Source organism: Numenius arquata, chromosome 4 (assembly GCF_964106895.1).
Source record: "Numenius arquata chromosome 4, bNumArq3.hap1.1, whole genome shotgun sequence".
In the NCBI taxonomy this organism is placed as follows: Eukaryota; Metazoa; Chordata; class Aves; order Charadriiformes; family Scolopacidae; genus Numenius; species Numenius arquata.
Window position 1 is genome coordinate 76140667 of NC_133579.1, and position 19673 is coordinate 76160339.

General features: G+C 44.1%; 1 protein-coding gene across 4 annotated transcripts; it reads right to left on the reverse strand.

Annotated features, from left to right (window-relative positions):
- Window positions 1-918: 918 nt before the first annotated feature.
- Window positions 919-14212, reverse strand: PDIA4 (protein disulfide isomerase family A member 4). Of its 4 annotated transcripts, none has more exons than XM_074146580.1 (10): window positions 14087-14212; window positions 8867-9041; window positions 6641-6846; window positions 5836-5974; window positions 5105-5310; window positions 4269-4427; window positions 3014-3165; window positions 2479-2635; window positions 2156-2389; window positions 919-1582 (listed from the first exon to the last, which is right to left on the reverse strand). In XM_074146580.1, the coding sequence occupies exons 1-10, from the start codon at window positions 14190-14192 to the stop codon at window positions 1167-1169; spliced, it is 1950 nt and encodes a 649-aa protein (XP_074002681.1). In that variant the 5' UTR covers window positions 14193-14212; the 3' UTR covers window positions 919-1166. The 4 variants fall into 4 exon arrangements, with proteins under 4 accessions (XP_074002681.1, XP_074002680.1, XP_074002683.1 ...); XM_074146579.1 differs by having other exon boundaries at window positions 2479-2638; XM_074146582.1 differs by having other exon boundaries at window positions 14096-14192.
- Window positions 14213-19673: the final 5461 nt, after the last annotated feature.

Genomic DNA, 19673 nt, shown 5'->3' on the forward strand with positions numbered 1-19673 from the left:
TGCAACAAGGAAACACTGAAGGAAGACTGATCATATTGGTCTTTTGCAAGACAGAACACAATGCTGCTAGGAGAGATGCACTACCCGTAAAATGAAATAGGTATCTAAACTGCCTCAGTGACACTCAAGTTGCATACACGGCAGCATCACAGCTATGAGAAGAGGCAGACAGTGCTTCTGAAGTATATAAATCTGCCACCCCAACAAGGTGCATAAATTTATCAACGTTATCTGAACCGGGACATTCAAGATCAAGATCCACTTTTAAACACACATACTGCCAAGTGCAGCACAGAGCCAATGTGATCATCCTTTGTAACTGCTAGAGGAATAAAGTCCATGAGAAGGTCTCAGTCTGCTTTCCCAAAGAAGAAACATTACCAGACTTTCCTCTCTGCAAAAGCAAAGAAGATGGTAACACACAGATCCGATACCAGAATCCAAGCATTAGTACCTACTAGATGCTGTTTCTGCCACGCTCCAATTACTCCAAAACATACCTGGGAAGACTAGGATATAAATGGGCCGATATGGACTAGTAAAGAGAGGTAAAGTAGAAAAGCTTGCTATTTTAGCTTCACCCTCTCTACAGAGGGGCACAAAGCAAAAGCAGACAGGTCTAGAGCACATTTAGTTAGCAAGTCACTGTGTCTTATCTCAGTAGAGCCGAATAATCCATCCACCCTGTAGAAAACTCCCATTCTTACTCTCAACAATGAATACAGTGATATAGTCACATAAATAGGTATACAGAAATATAACAGAAGAGAGACTGGCTCAAAGCACTGCTCCCCCCAGTAACCATACCAACAAATAAGAAAAAGAAATCTATCTGTGGCAGAGGAATCTGATTCTTTTTGGTAATACCTTTTAACTTAAAAGCCAGCTGCATTGGAGTCAAATAATCAAGCTCAAGATAGTCACAAAAAATAAAGGATGTATTTTTCTCCAAAGATCAAAACCATTAACTAACATAAGACATTCATATCAGACAAGTTCAGTGTCCAGAAAAACTTTTCTGCTGTATAAAAAAAGATACTGCAATTGCTTTACTGCTCAAGAATTTCCTTGCTCAAACTGCTTAATTCTTCTCTCATGAAGTTTTGTCTGTAACTTGCTTTTAACTACAATGTACAAACAATTATTCTTCACCACCCTTATCTTATCTAAAGCTCTTCTTTTGTTCTGGAGAGTTTTGTTGCATGCTCCTCTATAAATTTGCTCAAATGCTCTAAATCTCTGTCCCCGCCTTCAAATTTAATAGGGTTGTTCTTCTTGTCTCTCGGAGCAAAGTAGATAGTGGGGAATCCCTCCACTTTGTATCGGTCACTCGTCACATCATTGGCTGTAGCATCCATCTTGGCTATGACTAGATTCTTCTCATTCTTGTATTTTTTGCCTAGCTCGGCATACACCGGTTCCAGTTTCTTGCAGTGTCCACACCATGGGGCATAGAACTCTATGAGAACATCATTCTTTGGATCCATTACTATGGTATCAAAAGTTTTACCCACTACCACTTTCACAGGCCCTTTATTATTTTTTGGCACTGGCTGGGACTTCACAATAGGCTTCAATTTTCCTAGAAGGAAGCAAAACACACACCATTGTTAGAATACAGTAAGAGCAATCCAGTAAGAGCAATCCTTACAATCTCTCCCAAGAAGAAAGGGCAGAAGTACATCTTCCTGCCAGGGAAAAAGCATTGCACCACTAAATGAATTTACCTCTGCATGAAACATAGGCTAGCTTGCTGGTGATGTTTTAGTACAATAACCTAGTGAAATACGGGCAACAATTTGTTTCACAATAACCTAGAACCTTTCTCTCTCATTTTATGGCTGTACATCCACAATGTATTAGAGTGAATTATTATACTAGTCCCAAATACAAACAGCCAACTCGCTCTTCAAAGTTGCAGGAACATTTCAGACTTGCCAAACACACTCAGAATATAGCTAGATGCCACAGCACAGTCCAAGCAAAGTTAATGAACTGTGATTAAATAAACCCAACCAAAAAGCAAGAAAAGTCCAAGAGCTTTAAGGTACAGAACAACTTAAGGTCACACATATGGCTTCCATAGCCTCAGGAAAAACTCTTGGAAGGGAAAACAAAGCAAATGGCTTACAGAACCCTATTTTAGAAACTGTACCTTTTTTGAATGCCACTACAAATTGCCTGAGTACATCAGAGTCAAACTCTTCTGGCTCCATGGCATATTTCTTGCCGCCTTCATCCAGAATGGCGACATTGACATCCTCTCCACTCTCAAGCAGGCCCAAATCTTTTATTTCAGAAGAATAATCTTCCTCATCAGAAACAGCAAACACGTATTCAGGAAAGTCTTTGGCCACTTCCAGGACTTTGCCTCTCCAGTACTGGGTTGCTGAAAACCAGAACACAATAGGATTAGTAATTTCTAGTTACTGCTTGCTTCCTCTCCAAGTGGAAGAACAGTAATCTTAAATAACTTACCAACACGATAGTCAAAACTGAAGTCTACAGAATAATAGACAACCACTAGAGGACGCTTAGCATATCTTTTAGCATCATTGGAAGGCTTGCGATGACCAACTAGAGGCAAGGCATGTTTTAACACATGCTCTTTAATCTCTGATCCATCTGTAGAATCCTGCTTAAAAAATTGGAAAAAAGTTCAAAAAAATGGCATTAAGTGACATTTCTGTTATACACTACTGGAAACTAATATCGATGCATGCGTGAATGAGAAAGAGGAGCATGTTATAAACAATGCTGTCATCTTATTCTTCAAATCCTTGAGCACTAAAACCAATGTAATATTCTATCCTAAACTGAATACTGTAACGGTAAGTTATTATTTTAATACATAACTTCATTTTATAAACCCAGAGGTTTTCTCAAACAAAGCAATACAATTTCAGGGGGCAAACAGGTGGCCTCAAATTATCTAGTGGAGTACTTCCAACAGCAAGATGCCAAATGCCTTCAATCCATGCACGAACTTTCTAGCCTTGGACAAGCTACTCACTTTAAGATCCAAAACATGCATCTTGGGCTCGTGCTTTGACTGAAATTTTTCTGGCTGCATGACAACCAGTTTTCCTGGAGATGCTTTCAATAGTTTTGCAATCTCGTTGTTGAAGGTGTGGTGGAACTTGTAATCTTCTCTTAAACCATTAGCTGAAAAATTAAAGTTAGGGAGAAGGAAAAGTCATCAAGAAGTGAACTGAGAGCCTCCAACTGAAACCTTGAGACTGCACTGCAAGGAAACTCTCTTCCCATTTTCACTGGGACATGGACCTACCCACAGTCTTGGAGAACAGCTCTTATTCAGGTGTGAGAAGCATGTGAAAATGCATACAGTTCAAGTATACTGTTCAACAACCTGTCTACTTGATGAGTTATTCTACATATTCAAAAACCCTGAACAGCTTCCAAAACATACACAGTTAAACAGTTGTTTATCAGTCTCCTACCTCTTGGTAGATAACAGAAAAGTAGAGCTGGAAAGGAACTCACAAGGTGACCTAGTCAATCCATTTGCTGTGGGGCAGCCTGGGAAACATTTCTGTAACTTGCCATGCTGCAGCAACCAAATCAGCTCCTAATCCAACTATAAATGAGAGTAGCCCCAGATGCAGGCATAGCTGGGAGAGAAGAATTGCCCATATTGCTCTCAAGGCTCTGGCAGAAACCAAGAATGGCTGCGAGTAGTTTGATCATGTAAGACACAGGGATTGATTAAAGGGACTGAGCACTTCAAGTGCTTAACCTCTTCTTTGTGGTAACAAATATTGTTATCAGGACCATCAATGTGGCATGTCAAAGGGGTTTTTAAGAATAAACATTGCCAGGAATGGTCTAGCTAAGTTGATCCAGAGGTGGATGATGGTTCTTTCTCCAGGCAGAGCCCAGCCTCTGGAACCGTCAGATACGAAACAAGCAATAACAGGTGGCAAAGCTAGTGAGGCTTTAAGCCAAGAAGCTGTGATTTATTCCTCAGCTAGGAACTTTCCCTCCTTTCTAGTTTGCATGTTTTTAGGGACACAGTACTAAGAGGAGGTACCTCCCATGACTGGCTGATACTTTTGTTACAGCCTCAAAATCTGGTGTGAGCTTGCTTTCTTGAGTACAAGTAGATGATCACCCTTCAATCTCCTTCCTCTTATTCCTCTCCGACCTCCCCCCGTGAATTAAGAGCAGAAATAAAGGATCTCTCTGTGTCCAAAGTCCTGGACAGAATCTCAATAAAACATACAGTAGTATTTTAAAACATTCTTTACCTGCTTCCTGATAGAGCTGATAGGCTTTGTCATTCTCTCCACTAAAGACACCAATGATGATGACATCATCTCCATCCCTCAGAAATTCCTGAACCTGCTTGGTTGCCTGAATCTGTTTCGATGGAGGACCAGCCTGTTCAATCATGTAGTCGACAATACCTGTGAGAGAAACCCACCCCCCAAAAGTTGCTTAGAACATTTATTGAACTGAAAGGCTCAGGAACTCCCTCTACAACATTGTTTAATACCACATTTCCTGTGGATGTCTTTCTTTCTGTGCAGCCCTCCCACAATAACTAAAAGACCAAATCAGCAAAGCCTCAGTCCAAGTTTTTAAAGCTGCAGTTCTGGATATTCTCTTTCAGGTTGGTTTCAGAAAAGGTGACCGATCATGAGTTCCATCAGCTGATCTTTCAAGTAACCCTCCTTTCTTAAATTCTAGACCCTTCACTGTCTCCTGACCCAGCTATGAGCCGAAGTTCTACTTGGGTAGTCTTAAGTCTTCCCACTTATTAAAAAATACTATCGAGCATTTCACCAGCTGTTATGGTGCATTCCACAGCAATTAAAAGCTGTCCATTTACTCATACTGCAACTGTTTCACCATGTGTATTTAACTTACTTTATATTGAAGGGAGCTTATAGTACCACCATAAGACATTATAAAGACTAGAGACAAATTTACACTGCTAGCCTATGTAGGTATGAGGCCACAGTTTTTCAGGTTTCCCCAACTACCATTGCTATGATGTTAACAAGGCTGCAAGTCCTACAGATACATCAGAACATTTGTGGTCAAGCCCTTAGGAAATAAGAAAAAGCAGAAGTTGCAGTACCATATTTTTCCCGTGGACCACTGTAGTCATAAGGCTTGCCCTTGCGGAAGATTTTCAGAGTTGGGTAGCCAGTGACATCAAACTTCTTTGCAAGCTCAGTTTCAGCAGTGGCATCAACTTTAGCCAGGGGAATAGGGGGCGTGCGCTTGCTGAGCTCCTGGGCAGCCTTCTCGTATTCTGGAGCAAGCCTTTTGCAGTGTCCACACCTAGGGAAGGAGAGAAGAGGACAGTTTTTACAAGCCATGAGTCCTGCTAGGTACCTTCTATCTCTGAATTGGAAGGATTAAGTCTTCCAGAATGGAGAAAGTAGGAATGGGGTTATTCAATCCACAGGACACTTCAGGCTAGGAAGACTTGTCTCTCCAACCTGAAGAGGACAACCCCCCTATGCCTGGCCCCACACTACTATAGGTAGTTGCATTTTTAGAGGCCATTTTTAAACTAAGGACCAAATCTCTTTGGTTTTCAGTATCTCTCAACGTGTTCCCAAAATAGCAAATGAGAATCTTCAGTGAGGTTTTGGAGACCACTCCTTGCTGATCCACAGATCCAGTCTAGTCTTCAAGTGTAATGTGAACCTAGGTCCGGATTCGAGCTAAGGTACATCAGAGATACACACACCTGCACAAGGCAAGCCTCTTTAAAAGAGGCATGACAACAGAAAAATGGTTCACCAAGTGTGCTCAGGCCAGCTGTGCTAGGAAAGTACAGGTGACTGCCTTCTTCCTTACCACGGAGCGTAGAATTCCACCAGGATTATGTCAGCACCATTCACAACATCATCAAAATTATCCTGAGTCAATACGAGGGTAGCTTCTGGTGGAGGGGTCCAATTGGGGTCAGAAACCTCCTTGACTTTGGCCACAATTGCTGAAATGCAGTTCAACAGCCCAATTAGCAAGTTTATATTATCATACCAGTAGCATACTGAATGCAAGAGTTGGTATCAAGAATTTAAAATCAGAGTGGCAAGCCTGGTCTTGAACCAAAGCTTACATGTTAAGCTCACAAGAACACTTTCTTTATCAAGCGCCCTTTATGCTTTATTTCCTTGTTGGTATTGCCAAGGTCTTCTCTTCACTCCATAGAGCATCTTTCTTATGCAGAGCACAGATCTGTAACTTTGCAGCGCTGTAGCATATGAATTCCATCTCAAAACAGACAGAGAAGGTAAGTTTCCCCCCTCTGACTAAAGTCAGACACATTCTTTAAGCGAGAAACAAGTGGTTTTCTGTACAGTCAATATACAGTCCAGATATTTCTTATTAACTGATTCTTTAGAAAGCATGACACTACCTTCTCTTCTAGCCAAGGCATAGCTAGAAACCTATTAGCAACAGCACTACCCACTACCTGCAAGTTTGTCCTTTAGCATACAAGCAATTGAGAAGACAGGCAAAATTTCAGCCTTCATAATACTATTCTGCTTAAGATAAAGTAACTTGAGATCAAAGTCCTTCAAAATAGTCACATTAAGAAGCAAGATTATATAATTCTTTGCTTTCTTACAGAGAATTGCTACAGACCGGTGCTTACCATCTTCTGTCCGAGAACCGTCATAGTCAACAGGTTGGCCTTTCTTCAGGATTTTGATGGTTGGATAACCACTGACATCAAAACGACTTGCTAGTGAAGTGGCTGCAGTAGCATCTACTTTGGCAACTGGAATAGGAGGGTCATTTTCCTTCAGAGTTTTGGCTATCTTCTCATATTCAGGAGCAAACTGCTTGCAATGCCCACACCTGTCAGAAGATGACACAAGTAGATATAATAACGTTAGACAGAACCACAGGGGGTAATTTGCTATTCTGCGTTTCCAGGATGACTTCTGACAGGTGTTCACAACATCAACGCCAGAACGTTGGTCTTGCTATGTTTTCAGATCAGGGAGAGGTAGAGAGTAATTGTAGCTAATCTGCTGTTTTTTCAAAACCTGGCTTTTTTTTTTTCTCCATTCAAAAGGCAACACACTTTCATGTGTCTCATAAAGCCATTATAAAAAATGTAACAATCCCTTTTAAAACAAAATTGCAAACCTTGTACTGTGCTTCTCCTTCCTCCCTGTACCCCCAAATATGGTCTCATTCAGACTTCAGCTTCTGCCTAATCTAGGTTCATCTTCTCTACTCAGCACCCTAAATTGAACTAAAGGGAAAAATGAACCAGTAGTTATGTTGGCTTAATGAAATCTTGTGGGAGAATGGCTAGCTGAGAAGGGTCATGTAGACATGATCCAGCTGGCCAAGCAAAAGCTTGAGAAACATCGGATTCAGCCCCCGTAACTACTGGGCTGGTAAGGACACCTTGTCCTTGACTATAATTGTTGTATGATAACAGGGAGGTTGCAGCTGCTCAGGCATGGGAAAAGAGGATGAAAGTAACTGTAAAGAAGGAACCAAGGGCGGAGTTGATCTTTCTAAGAACTAACCAATCATGAGCTTAACTTTTGTAATATGTATGAGCTAATTATGTTAGAACATAAAAGGCCACTGTGTGAATCAATAAACGAAGCTTGCTGATCACTCATATTGAGTGGCCCTGTCTTCCCTCCGTCGCGACAAAATCTCACACTCACTATGGCATTGCAGCACCTACCCTCTGGCCACACCAAAGTCTTCGGGAAGAACAGAAGCTCCTGCTGCAAAAGCTGACACAACAGAGTATACCAGCATAAGAAGAACTGAATATAGCTTGACAAGCTGACGACAAAACCAAGAAAATAAAGAAAAAAAAGTGGGAAGGTCATGTGTAGCAGATGACCTGTACTCCTTAGCCTCTCAACTGGCAAGAGGTGGAGTAGAAAAAAAGAGAAGAGGTGTTTGGTCTGTGATGACCACTCCTCTTTCTGTTTGGATAAATTAAGCTTCACGTTCAGTTTTCATGCAGGCAAACTACAGCTGCAGAAGTAGTACCTACAGCCAAGCAGGAATGGCATTCGCTAATGAGAGTAGCATTAGTGAAAATGCAACTCCACATCAAGCAAGATCACATTCTCCACTCTATTCAAAGACTAGAAAAGGACATATGAGTAATCATCTCTATATCACTAAGCCACAAAGGAAGAGAGGTCCTGTCTGCAACACTAAATCACCAACTTTACTGCAAATATACTCTACTCTTGTTTTTCCCCACTAACCACTGGTGTTATTCTGTGTACCCTGGTATGCCAGTAGAATTATCACCATTAGGTAGATGTATGAGACACTGTTTAATTTGACAATACAAACGCGCTATGTCCTTACTCATACCACACCCTTCTGGCAAGGAGAGAGATTTGAACTTGAGGAGGAAAACCTTCTAGCAATTCCCCTGCTAGGGAAATCTTCATTCCTCCATCTAGTTGAGGAAGTGCACAAGTTCTCAGTGGGCCAGCACAAGGACACAATAGCAGGCTGCAAGGCCGCACTGTGTAACTTCCCTGGAGCTCACTGGGACCATCTCAGTTCCCTGAAAGGCACAGAGCAGGGACAGGACCAGGGCTGTGCTTCCTTTGGCATGGAATCCCTCAGCATGACCCACATCTGTGGAAAAAGAGCAGGCTGTTGTCTGTTGCATGGTACAGGGGAAGGGAAAAGGGTACCTCCACACCAGGAGAACCCTGGACTACAGCAGAGTCCAGTGCTTCTCCTGCAGGCAAGCTACTCCTAAGTCATCTTTAAAACTGCAACCCAAGCTTCCTTTTTAAGAGTGTGTCCTGTCACAGAAGCCCCCAGCATCCACCTCATCCTGCACCTAAGGAGGTACCACAAGCTGTGAACTCACCATGGTGCATAGAACTCCAGCAGCACTGTGTCCTTGTCTGCAGTGAAGGTGTCAAAGTTTGCATCATTCAAGACTAATACACCATTTTCTTCTTTAACTTCAGAATCATCATCATCATCATCATCTTCCTCATCTTCATCATCACTGTCATCATCAGCTTCTTTTCTAACAGATTCTGGAAAAGTAAAAGTGAAAGTGCAATACGGATTAGGTTGTGTCAAGTTTAACATTAAAATAACGCTACCAGGTTAAAGATGGATTAAGTATATTCCATGGTTAAAAAAAAGTATCAACACAGCTAACTCAGTTTGCAAAGAGCTTGGACTCTTAATATTTGACCAGTGCCATTTCATTTCTGTGCATGCTATGCCAGCTAACAATATCAATATTTCAGTAAAGTGTCAAAATGCATTTTGCCCTTCAGGGCAAACAACAAAATGGACAGACAAGAATTAATGCATACAGACACATGTGACAAATGCTACCAATGTCTGTTGGGTATCTTGTTGAAATGTGGGAAGCAAGGCACCAGACATGCTTTGTTGGGTAAGAAGGGCACACAGATGATACCTGAATTCAAACAGAAGCCTTTCATCATGCAGCAAAACAGCTGTCCTTCAAGTGCAACAACTTGTGATTGGAAAACTTAGGTGTCTTGAACCAAAAAAACAGATGTTGTCTGTCCCCAATGCTTCCCTTGTACCCTTACTTGCTACACCTGTGACATCACAACTGCTATGCTCTGCCTGTCTGAAGGTCTAATAAACAGACAGGCTTGCTATAAGCTCAAATGCTATCATTTCAGTACTACCAAGATGGTTTAAAGGCAGCACTTCAAAATTATGCTTGTGTTCCTGACTGCCCAGTCCCACCCCTGCCACCTCAGTATATCTTGCTTTCAGTTACAGTGATGTTTAGGTCTGCAATTCATTGAAGAGACTTTCAGGAGCACCAGTCTGCTCTGAGTCAGCACCAGGCTGCAGAGTGAGTGTAAAATCAAGTAATTAAGTGACTGTCACAGGAATCCCATGAAAACCCACTCCTATGCACTTGGCAGATGCAGGTACTCTTCCAAAATAAATGGAGTGAAAACCTCTTTCAAAGAACTTTTGGGGAGGCCTTTGATTTGAGGAGAACCAAAACTGCTGGTCCAGAACAGGCCTTTCAAGGAGAAAGCAGAGTTGCTAAATTACCAAAGCAAAGTTAGCACATGAAATCTGAAGCCAGGACATTTCAACTGGTTCAATCTTTGTTGGCTTGGAACTTGAGATGGTTTCCTTAATATTTAATCTTTCACATGTTCCTTTAAACTTGTTTTTGTTTCAACTGCTATCATTTGAGTCAAGCAGACCTTCCGGAATAACTTTAAAGGAATTTCAGTCACAGAACAAGTAACAAAAATACCTCATGCCAAATGAAAACTGTGCAACAATGAAGCTAAGGCCCTTTCAACCACTGGGAGCCCCAGGATTACAAAACAAAGAGATTAAGGTTTCTTGTTGAACACTATTCTCTACTTAACTTTAATTGGCTTTTCACTAAGCTGACAGGAGTTACTGCAGGAGGACAGCAAATCACGTACATGTAAGGTACTTATTCAGGACAACAATCCTGAAAATATTCTGATTTCACCCGGAATTTGAAAGGTAAGAATGATAAATATGTAGCATCCAGGTATGAAAAAGTGGTAAAAACCAAACCCCACTATTCTCAGACCAATGGCAGGCCATAGCAACAAGCTCACCCATGGACAAAATTACGCCCTTAAATTGCAATAGCTGTTTTTCTGTTAGAAGATATTAAAAAAATAAGCCTATATGCTTTCAGAAACCAATATGTGCCCCTGGAGAAAATGCTTTAATTTTAATTAGAACCCAACTTTATACACCACCAAAAGAAGAAAGCTTCTGATGAGGGGACAGATCACAGGAGATCATTTATCACACAACAGTAGTCACCTGGATTAAGTTTGTTTAACAACTACTACTGTTTCATCTCATCTACAAAGCAGCTAAAAGCACTGCTTGCAAGCGGACAATGCCTCCTGTGTTGCTGCCTTTGAGCACTTGCAGTGAAAGGGCTCAACTGCCCAACACCCTTGAAGTGAATCTACAAGTCATGTACTGTCAAGAGAGCAGTAGTGAAAAAGCTAGTTTTCAGGGGGTTTCAGCAGTCAATACTTCTGCTTACATGCATGCCCAGCAGTTTTGAGGGTTATGTTTCACCGCAGGGTGTTCATGGTTGGCCTGTGACTGAATTCCCAGGCAGTTGTGCAATGCCCATTGCTTTTCCAAGCAAATCACTTCAGACTTGATTTTTCCTGACACAAAGAAATTTGAGCAAAACTAGCCGGCCTATTGTGCTGCTGCATTTCTGAAATTAACCAACAGGCTTTGATTCTTATTCCTGCTTACTGTGCTAACTACCCACCTCCAAACAAGAGAAAAAGACCACTGCAACTGCTGTGGCATAATCTCAAGGTTTAGAAAGCCGAGAACAAAGTATCACCCACAACATCATCCTGCATAAGTGGAAAAATGTTAAACCACTAGATCTGAAATGGTTCTGTATCTTTCAATGTCCGTATAGCTTGCCAACATAAAACTTCCTTGACAGTGACACATTCTCACAGGCGTTATACACACCCATGTCCTCCTCCTCAGAGGTAGAGGCAGGACAGCAGCACCTCACAGCAGGACTCCAGCTTTTCCCAACTGCCTTACAGAGGGCATGCATTTCCCCCCAAAAAACCTAAAAATTTGTCCTTAAGAGTGCAAACTCACCCTCTGTAGTATCCAGCTTCACCAATACCTAGGGTTATCATAGCTACCTCTAATGTCCCCTTCAGTGTTGGGACTGAAAGACCTGCTTCAAGGACCTGGTCAAGTATAGGAAAAGTAAGCAGGACTTTTTTTTCATTATGAGCAAGAAACTTCCCTCTGCATTAATGGTTTACAGCTTGAAGAGAACAGATACAGAATGAGTCTAACTGGGACACCTGACACAGCAGAAGTAGCTAATAAATATTTGCATAAAACTGTTCATGAAAATAAAATAGCTGCACCCACACTGAAGTGTCTTTATTTCCTAAAGCTATTTACAAAGCAGGTGGACAAACCAACAAGTGCCAGCTGTGGCTAAAACCTGCCCTCCAGTAAAATATGGATCACTCTTTTTTTACTCCAACAAAGCATTTCCACAAATTTCAACACATTAGTACACAAGTCAAAAAACATTATGAAGATGACACTCATTTTAAGACTTCAGGTACATGATGCCAGCTGGCAGGCCTTCCTCAGGATGACAGCTACTCTAACTGAAATTAATTCTTATAGTAACTTCACTGAACTTTCAGCATTTATTGGAAGTTTAGCCTAGTAACTTTTTCTTAAATAAGATGAATCCTGCATGAAAAAGTTGCATTCAGACATCAATGACTTCTGGATTCTGCATGAAAGTTTCCTTTGAGGAGGGCACTGCAGTGTCTGTTTCTCAACTGGATGAGCTCAGTTTTCAGCAACACAGAAGTCAAGACCTATAATCTGTTGCCAGGGCATTCAAAAGCCTTTTTTTGAAAACAGTCTTCCTCAATCTTTTCTTCAGTGGATCTTCTACACAAATCCCTCTTTTTCCTTCATCAGGATGCAAGGGGTGTTAACACTCATGACCTAGGCTAACCTTGCTGCAAGCACATTCGCTTCACTGCCCTAGTCAAACTTCACTTCCAAAACCACGCAGCACAACATGCCTGGTTTCATCGAAGTTTTCATCTCCTGAACAATCAATTTATATAAGGTCACTTGCTTGTTGCAAATTAAATTTGTTCGACTTCATACAGGTCTGCATTTCAAGAGCAAAAACAGAATTCCCTAACTACACATGTTTTTAAAGCAAAGGCTTGGTAAAGCCTCGTTCATGATTTATATACAATTTTGAGATACACAGCAGAAATAGGAAAATTATTCAAGTTGTGCGTTGGGTTAGTGTTCAACTTGCACACGGGAGAAAATACTTTCATCACTGTGCATCTTCGATCCTGAGAACTCATTATATGAGAAGAGCAGCACACATGGGAAACACTGATGCGAGCCTGGTTCGCAAGAAGCTGAGCTCCTGCTGTCAGCCAGGCTTTGCTGTAACATTACAGGTGTTACTTCAACATCTGAAGGCAGCAGGGGAAATCAGTACCGGGCTTCGCACATGCTACAAAGCAATGACAACCAAGTGTTTTAGCTAAAAGCAAAGGCATAGACACAATACAGAATCTTCCCGTGAAGCTTTTTTTTTTTTTAAAAATTCTAAGCTGCAACACATGTATCGCCTTACTGCAGATGCTATATCCTATAAAAAAATAAAATCTCTTGATCCTTATCCTACAGATCATACAGTTGGTTGCACAGAGAAGGTACCTAATACAAATGTATATCTTCAAGTTTCATGCCTATTCACTGAGTAAGAATTTGCAGGACCGGAGGTCACCCATAATCCCACCTTCCTGAACAGCCTCTACTACTTAACATGCAGCAGCTTTAACGTAGGAAATATGAAAGATATAGGATTTCTCAAAATCCGCATGAAAGATGCTAGAAAGCAAAGAAGCGCCTTCAAATGCTTTCCTCCTATGTACAGGTGCTAAACTTAAGTCCGAGTAGCTTTGTTTCAGCTAATTTCGGAAAGGAGCAAACACGCATCAGTAAAATGCAAAGACAATGGAAAGAAACGCCAAGAAACTAGCACGGCACGGCCTTCCTTCGGGGCCACCCCCCCCAATCAGTTTGAAACACACAGATCCCCTGAATTAAGGGATAAGGAAAAGAATACTCCGTCGGATAATTAAATTGTAAATTTACTGGTAATTTAAAAGCCAGACGATGCGGCTAATTACTAGCTTTTCATGCCGTGCTTCGAAGAGGGAGAGCAGCCGCGCAGCCACGGATGGAGGCACAGCGCTGTGACAAGCCGGCTCTCCGCGACACCAGGGCCATCCCGGAGGAGGATCAACAGCCTGCCTCCGTCGCCTCAGCCCACAGGTCTGCGGGGAGCCGCCGCACTCCAACCCAGCCCCCGCGGCGCCCCGTCGGGCCCGAGCTCCCCGCAGCGCCCGGCGCCGGGGCCACGCACCCGCGCGGAGCGGAGGGGGGGGGGGGGGGGAAGGGGCGCAGCCGGACCGCCGCCGGCCTGCCCCTGGCCCACGCTCACCCTCAAAGCCCCCCCACTCACCCCCGTCACCGTCGTCGTCCTCCTCGGCCGCCGCGCCCCGCGCCAGGAGGGCGATCTGGGCCAGCCCCAGCAGCAGCACCAGCACCCACAGCCCCCTCGGCCTCATCCTGCCGCCGCTCCCCAGCTCGGCCCGGCCCGGCCCGGCCCACTCCGCTCCTGCCCGCCGCGCCCCTCGCGGGACGCCGCGCTCCCTGATTGGCTGCCGCCCCGCGACGCGATCGGCGCGGCCACCAATCGCCCGGCGCGCTCCGCCGCGCAAAGCCCGGGCGCGCGACCCGCTCTGCCCCGGCAGCGGCAGCGGCCACTGCCCCGCGGCGCCGGGAAAAAGCGAGAGCAACCGGAACAGCACGCGCGCAAGACGCCGTCCGTAAAATGAGGCGCCCGCTCTGAGGTGCCGCTCTCCTATTGGCTGCGCGGGGGCCACCAACCGCCGGCCGCCACGCGGTTCAGGCGCAGCCGCCCTGGCAGCGGGGGGAGGTGGCGAGGGAGGGAGGGAGGAAGGCCGGGCTCCTGCCCCGCCCCCAAGGGCCAGAGGCCACATCGCCCTTCGGGATTGGCGGGCTGCCGCCGCGGGGCGGGGCCAGAGGGCGGTGGCAGCCTGTCAGCACGCGCCGCGTACGCGGGGCGGGGCAAGTGTTCCCCCCGCGCGGGGGCGTAGGGCGGCCTGGTGTCAGTCTGCCGCTGGGGGCGCGGGGGCAGGGGGCCGCGGGGGCAGGGGGGCCGCGGGGGCAGGGGGGCCGCGGGCGGGGCCGCCGCTGGTGCGGCTCCCAGCAGGCCGCAGCGTTACACGGGCCCGTTTAGGTGACATACTGCCGCTTGCCTGAACTGTGTGGCAGTGCCGTTGCCCTCGGGGGCTCCCGTAGGGCTCAGGGGGATTGGGCACAGCAAGTCCATCTGTAATACTGTAATGAACGACTGTTGGCAAAGACTCACAGAATCCCAGAATGATACGGCGTTGGGAGGGACCTCTGGAGACCATCTCCTCCAGCCCCCTGCCAAAGCAGGTCCACCCGGAGCAGGTTGCACAGGAACGTGTCCAGGCGGGTTTGAATGTCTCCAGAGAAGGAGACTCCACCACCTCTCTGGGCAGCCTCTTCCAGGGCTCTGCCACCCTCACAGGAAAGAAGCTCCTCCTCATGTTCAGGTGGAACTTTCCATATTCAAGTTTGTGCCCATTTCCCCTTGTCCTGTTGCTGGGCACCACTCTCTGGCCCCATCCTCTTGACACCCGCCTTTTAGATACTTAGAAGCATTGATGAGATCCCCTCTCAGTCTTCTCCAGGCTGAACAGACCCAGGTCTCTCAGCCTTTCCTTATAAGAGAGATGTTCTCATCCCCTGATCATCTTTGTGGCCCTCTGCTGGACTCTCTCCAGCAGTTCCTTCTCCTCGAGCTGGGGAGCTCAGAACTGGACCCAGTACTCCAGATGTGGCCTCACCAGGGCAGAGTAGAGGGGAGGATGACCTCCCTTGCTCTGCTGGCCATGCCCTTTTTAAAATACCCCAGGACACCATTTGCCTTCTTGGCCACAAGGGCACATTGCCGGCTCATGGTCAACTTGTCTACCAGAATTTCCAGGTCCCTCTCTGCAGAGGTGTTACAGGCTTTGGGCAGAAGAGGGGTGCATGCTGCCATCTCTCTGAATTGAGTGTCTTATGCTTAACTTCTGGTATTTCCAAAACATCTGTGGTGAAATTGGAGTAATTTATCTTGGTTATAAGAGAGCAGTAATTCGTTGAGTCTGTTTTTTCCAAGTTTATCAGCCTCCTACTCATCAACAAACCCACAAATATAAGCAGGCCTTGGTATGGTTGATTCTTCCCCTTTCCCCTTCCCAACATAGCTATAGCACTTTTTGGAGGGGCAATAACTGCATTTCTCTCTTTTGCTTACTGACGGTGACTGTGGAGAGTGATAACAGGATAATTTCTAACAATGATTGTTCGAATGCTTATCTAAGACATAATAAGACAGTGCGTAAAACTGGGCTTTTAGTGCTCAAATTTCCAGTTTGGCTACATACTTGGACAAATTCACAGCTGTTTATTTTCTTTTTAATAAGATTCTGACCCTTGAATATTTTGTAAACATAAAGGACTGTTAAATTCAGTGCACAGTATTCATACATATACCACATATATAAAGTGGTAGCAGTAGTTTGCAATAAGCAAATATCTTCCAGATCTTGAAGTGCAAGCTTAAAATATGAAACCCATGATTTTAGGGGACTGAGAACACACAGTGTTGCTCTGAAAGACTATCGGTGCACCTAAGTTGCCATTTGGAATTTGTTAGTGGTCTGTAGCAAATAGGTTGGAAAAAGGCATTAAAAACCTGCTGTGTTCTACATTGCTAATTTACAGAATGAGAGAGGCAGTGCTTTTCCTCAACTCAGCTGCCAAACAAGTTTGAGTATGAAAGGTATGAAAGAGTATGAAAGGTTTTTATTTAGAGTCTGTTCACTGTTCAGTTAACATAACCCTTGATTTGAGTATTCTGTTGGTGTGTGAAATATTTATTGCCTTCCTCATCAGGGTTTATAAGAGAAATAGCGGCTGTTGTAATCCATTTTATTCTGATTTAGGTTGGAGATTATCTACCTGATAGTGACCTGTGTCAAAGTAGAGGAGTTCTGTCAGGCCCAGTAGGCCATTGGAAAACAGGTTAAAAAAAGCTTACAGAAAAAATAGGCATGTAAAATGTGAGTGTAAGTATTGCTTTTGTCGGTTAAAATGTGAAATACAGGATTTAAATAGTTTTTCTTTTGTGATAGCTAAGTTTTATGGTTATTGTGTTTTATGTCATACTTGTTAACCAAGTTGAAAAATGAGATCAGTAGATTTGCTAGGCAGTCAAAGGTGTCAAGCACCAGCACCCAGCTAAAACAGTGAAAAGAAAGTGCAAATAGTACAAATACAGGTTTTTTTTTTTTTTTATTTGTTTATTTGAATTGCAGGAGGAAAGCCTGCAAGCCCCTGTAATCCCTGTTCAGACAAGGACAGCCTGATCACCTGACCGGGAGATTTGCTAAATTGTAGGTTAATTGTGTGGGTAGTTAACAGTATTGGTAGCCTGGATCTTAGGCACATCCCACTAGACAAACAGGGCCTTGGCAAAGGTCCATAGTCTGATCTGTCTTCAAACCAACAGGGCTGTGCCTGTCTTCCTAGTTTGGGGTAACACAGTATAGCACAGTGAGTCATAAACAGCGTACCTTAGACCAGCTGGGGTACAAGCTCAGAGCGATTGTGAAATACACTGGGCACTGGAAAGAGCGTGCTGGCGGCGCAGCTTTTCCGAGAGATTCCTTCCTGCTCTCTAAAGGCTTGCTTACGTGTGAGGATGACCATATGAAGCTGAATATCCTCTGAACTAACTACCACTGGTAGGAGCACCGCTGCCTTTTGCAGAGTACTTACTCTTTACCTGAGTTAGTAACATGAAAACCCTCCTCTTATCCAGGAGGGTATCTAGGCAGAAGGTAAGTGGAACAGAGCCTAGAACAGATAACTGAACATAGGGTCATCAGTAGGTTAGATGTACAAAAACCTGAGTGGCACAGGTCCCTTGCAGCATGTCTGATGTGAGAAACTGGCCATACTTACAAGTCACTTGGGCCGCATACATATGTCGTGGTTTCACCCGAATTTACCAAAACCAGACTGACAGATGGCCCTTCCCTCCTCCTCCCCCCCGCAAAAGAGGAGAGAGGAAGAGAAAGAGATAAGGAGATTTATACGTTTAGAATGAACTAAAGTACATTAATGAAGAATTAATATTAAAATAAAAATAAAGAAGAAAATAATGAAATAGATACAGTATCTACAAAACCGTATCAAGCTCCCAGGATGACAGTCACGTCACCGGCAGGCACTGGGGAAGTCCCAGACTGGACTCAGCGACGGATGGGAACTGGATTCCAGCTCTGGAGTCAGGAACACACGGATCGGGATCAAAGGCAGATGGACAGACAGAGTCCTCTCTGGACGTCGGCCATCGCAGGAAAAGGGCTGACCCTTTGATCCCTCAGCTTTTATACTGAGCGTGGGGCAGATGGGATGGAATACCCCAGTTGGTCAGGTTTGGGTCACCTCTCCTGTCCCCTCCTCCCCACCGATGTGACCCCTCTACGTTTTTTCCATTTCCGAGCCTCTAAGGGGGCAAATAACGAAATTGGCTGCCCTTGGTTGTTACAGCAATAAGGATAAGCAAGGGCCTCCCTGCTCACCATCCCTTGGCCTGGAGCACAAACATTGGGCTGATCACTCTGAGAACGAGCAGTTTTCTCCACAATCTGCCGTTAGTTTCAGAGAGTTAGAGGAGGCCGAGCTAGGATGGAAAGTTACAGAACAGAAAATTGGTTGGGTTTTACTTCAAACCGGGACAACATACTAGAGAGCAATCAAGCAGTGAAAATATGAGACCTCACAGAGCATCTGTGGAGCATTTTCTACGTAAAAGGCATTTCTGTCTGATAGCAACTGCTATGCTGCAGAAAAATCCAGGTGTTGACACACTTTGGTTATTTGAAAATGGATTGCATTTTGCACACGCTGTGTTTTCAAATCCTTATAACCTGTTAGCGTCACCGTTGGCAGACTTGTATCCTCAGGAACAAGTGGACGATGATACTCTTTAAATACACTTTTCCTCAGGAACGTTCAATGTGTGTCTTTCCTGTTGGTTTAAGCTGTCAATGGCTACCTTAGAGTCTTCACAGGTTGCACCTGTGTTTTCCAGCACCTGTAAATTGCGGACTGTGGAAATATCTATTTGTACCATAGTGTAATTTTCTCCTTCAAAAGGTGGCCTAGATGCTAGTCATCTTCTGTACCTCAGTCTGCCAATTCTATGGGGTACAGTTGTTGATCTTAGGTGAGGCATATTCAGCAGTAAATGTCAAAGAAGAAAGAGCCAATGTTCTTTCACAAAACCCATGAAAATTGCAAGGTGTGTCAGACTAAGCTACATGAGTCTAGCTTCTACTATTAAATTATATTGTAGTCTCAAAAGTAGATTTGAACCTACTTGGTCTTTCACAGCCTGATGATACTGAGTGGTTACCTGTCCTGTAAGGATACTGAGCAACTATAATGGTCTCACATATGTGGTAGCTGCTTTAATTTATTGTAATCCTTAATATCACAGAGTGATACTGACTAGAGGCTGACTGATATTGTCTGAACAGAGGTGCAACAAATTAATTTACTATTTTAAATACGAATTTTGAGTCTGGGTGCTATAGTAAATTGCTGAGGATGCTTAAAGGATTGGAAATTCATTTTAATAGGATGTGCGCAGCCACAGCACTATGTCAGTTAACTAAGGTGTTGGACTGTGGTACTCAGCATATTCAGTGGGACTGTGTGACAGTCAACTTTGTCCTCCTGCGATTTTTTTGGAATAGAGTATTTTTTCCATACAGCACAAGCTGGTGGCGCTCTTGATGCCACCCACTGGCAATCTAAAATATGGCTGAAATACTGCTAATATGCACTTGACTTTGCAGCATGTGCACAGTTCTGAATAGTTTGGGGGGAGTGCTCTCAAAACTTGTTTTCTAAAAAAAACTATTCAGTTGCAAAAC

What these genes read in the sequence shown, in the direction of transcription:
- PDIA4 (XM_074146579.1), bottom strand. Translation starts at nt 14,192, where the DNA reads ATGAGGCCGAGGGGGCTGTGGGTGCTGGTGCTGCTGCTGGGGCTGGCC. An exon ending in GGACGACGACGGTGACGGGG is followed by an intron (nt 9,042 to 14,086) that starts GTGAGTGGGGGG and finishes TTACTTTTCCAG; the next exon opens with AATCTGTTAGAAAAGAAGCT. An exon ending in CGGTTCTCGGACAGAAGATG is followed by an intron (nt 5,975 to 6,640) that starts GTAAGCACCGGT and finishes ACTGCATTTCAG; the next exon opens with CAATTGTGGCCAAAGTCAAG.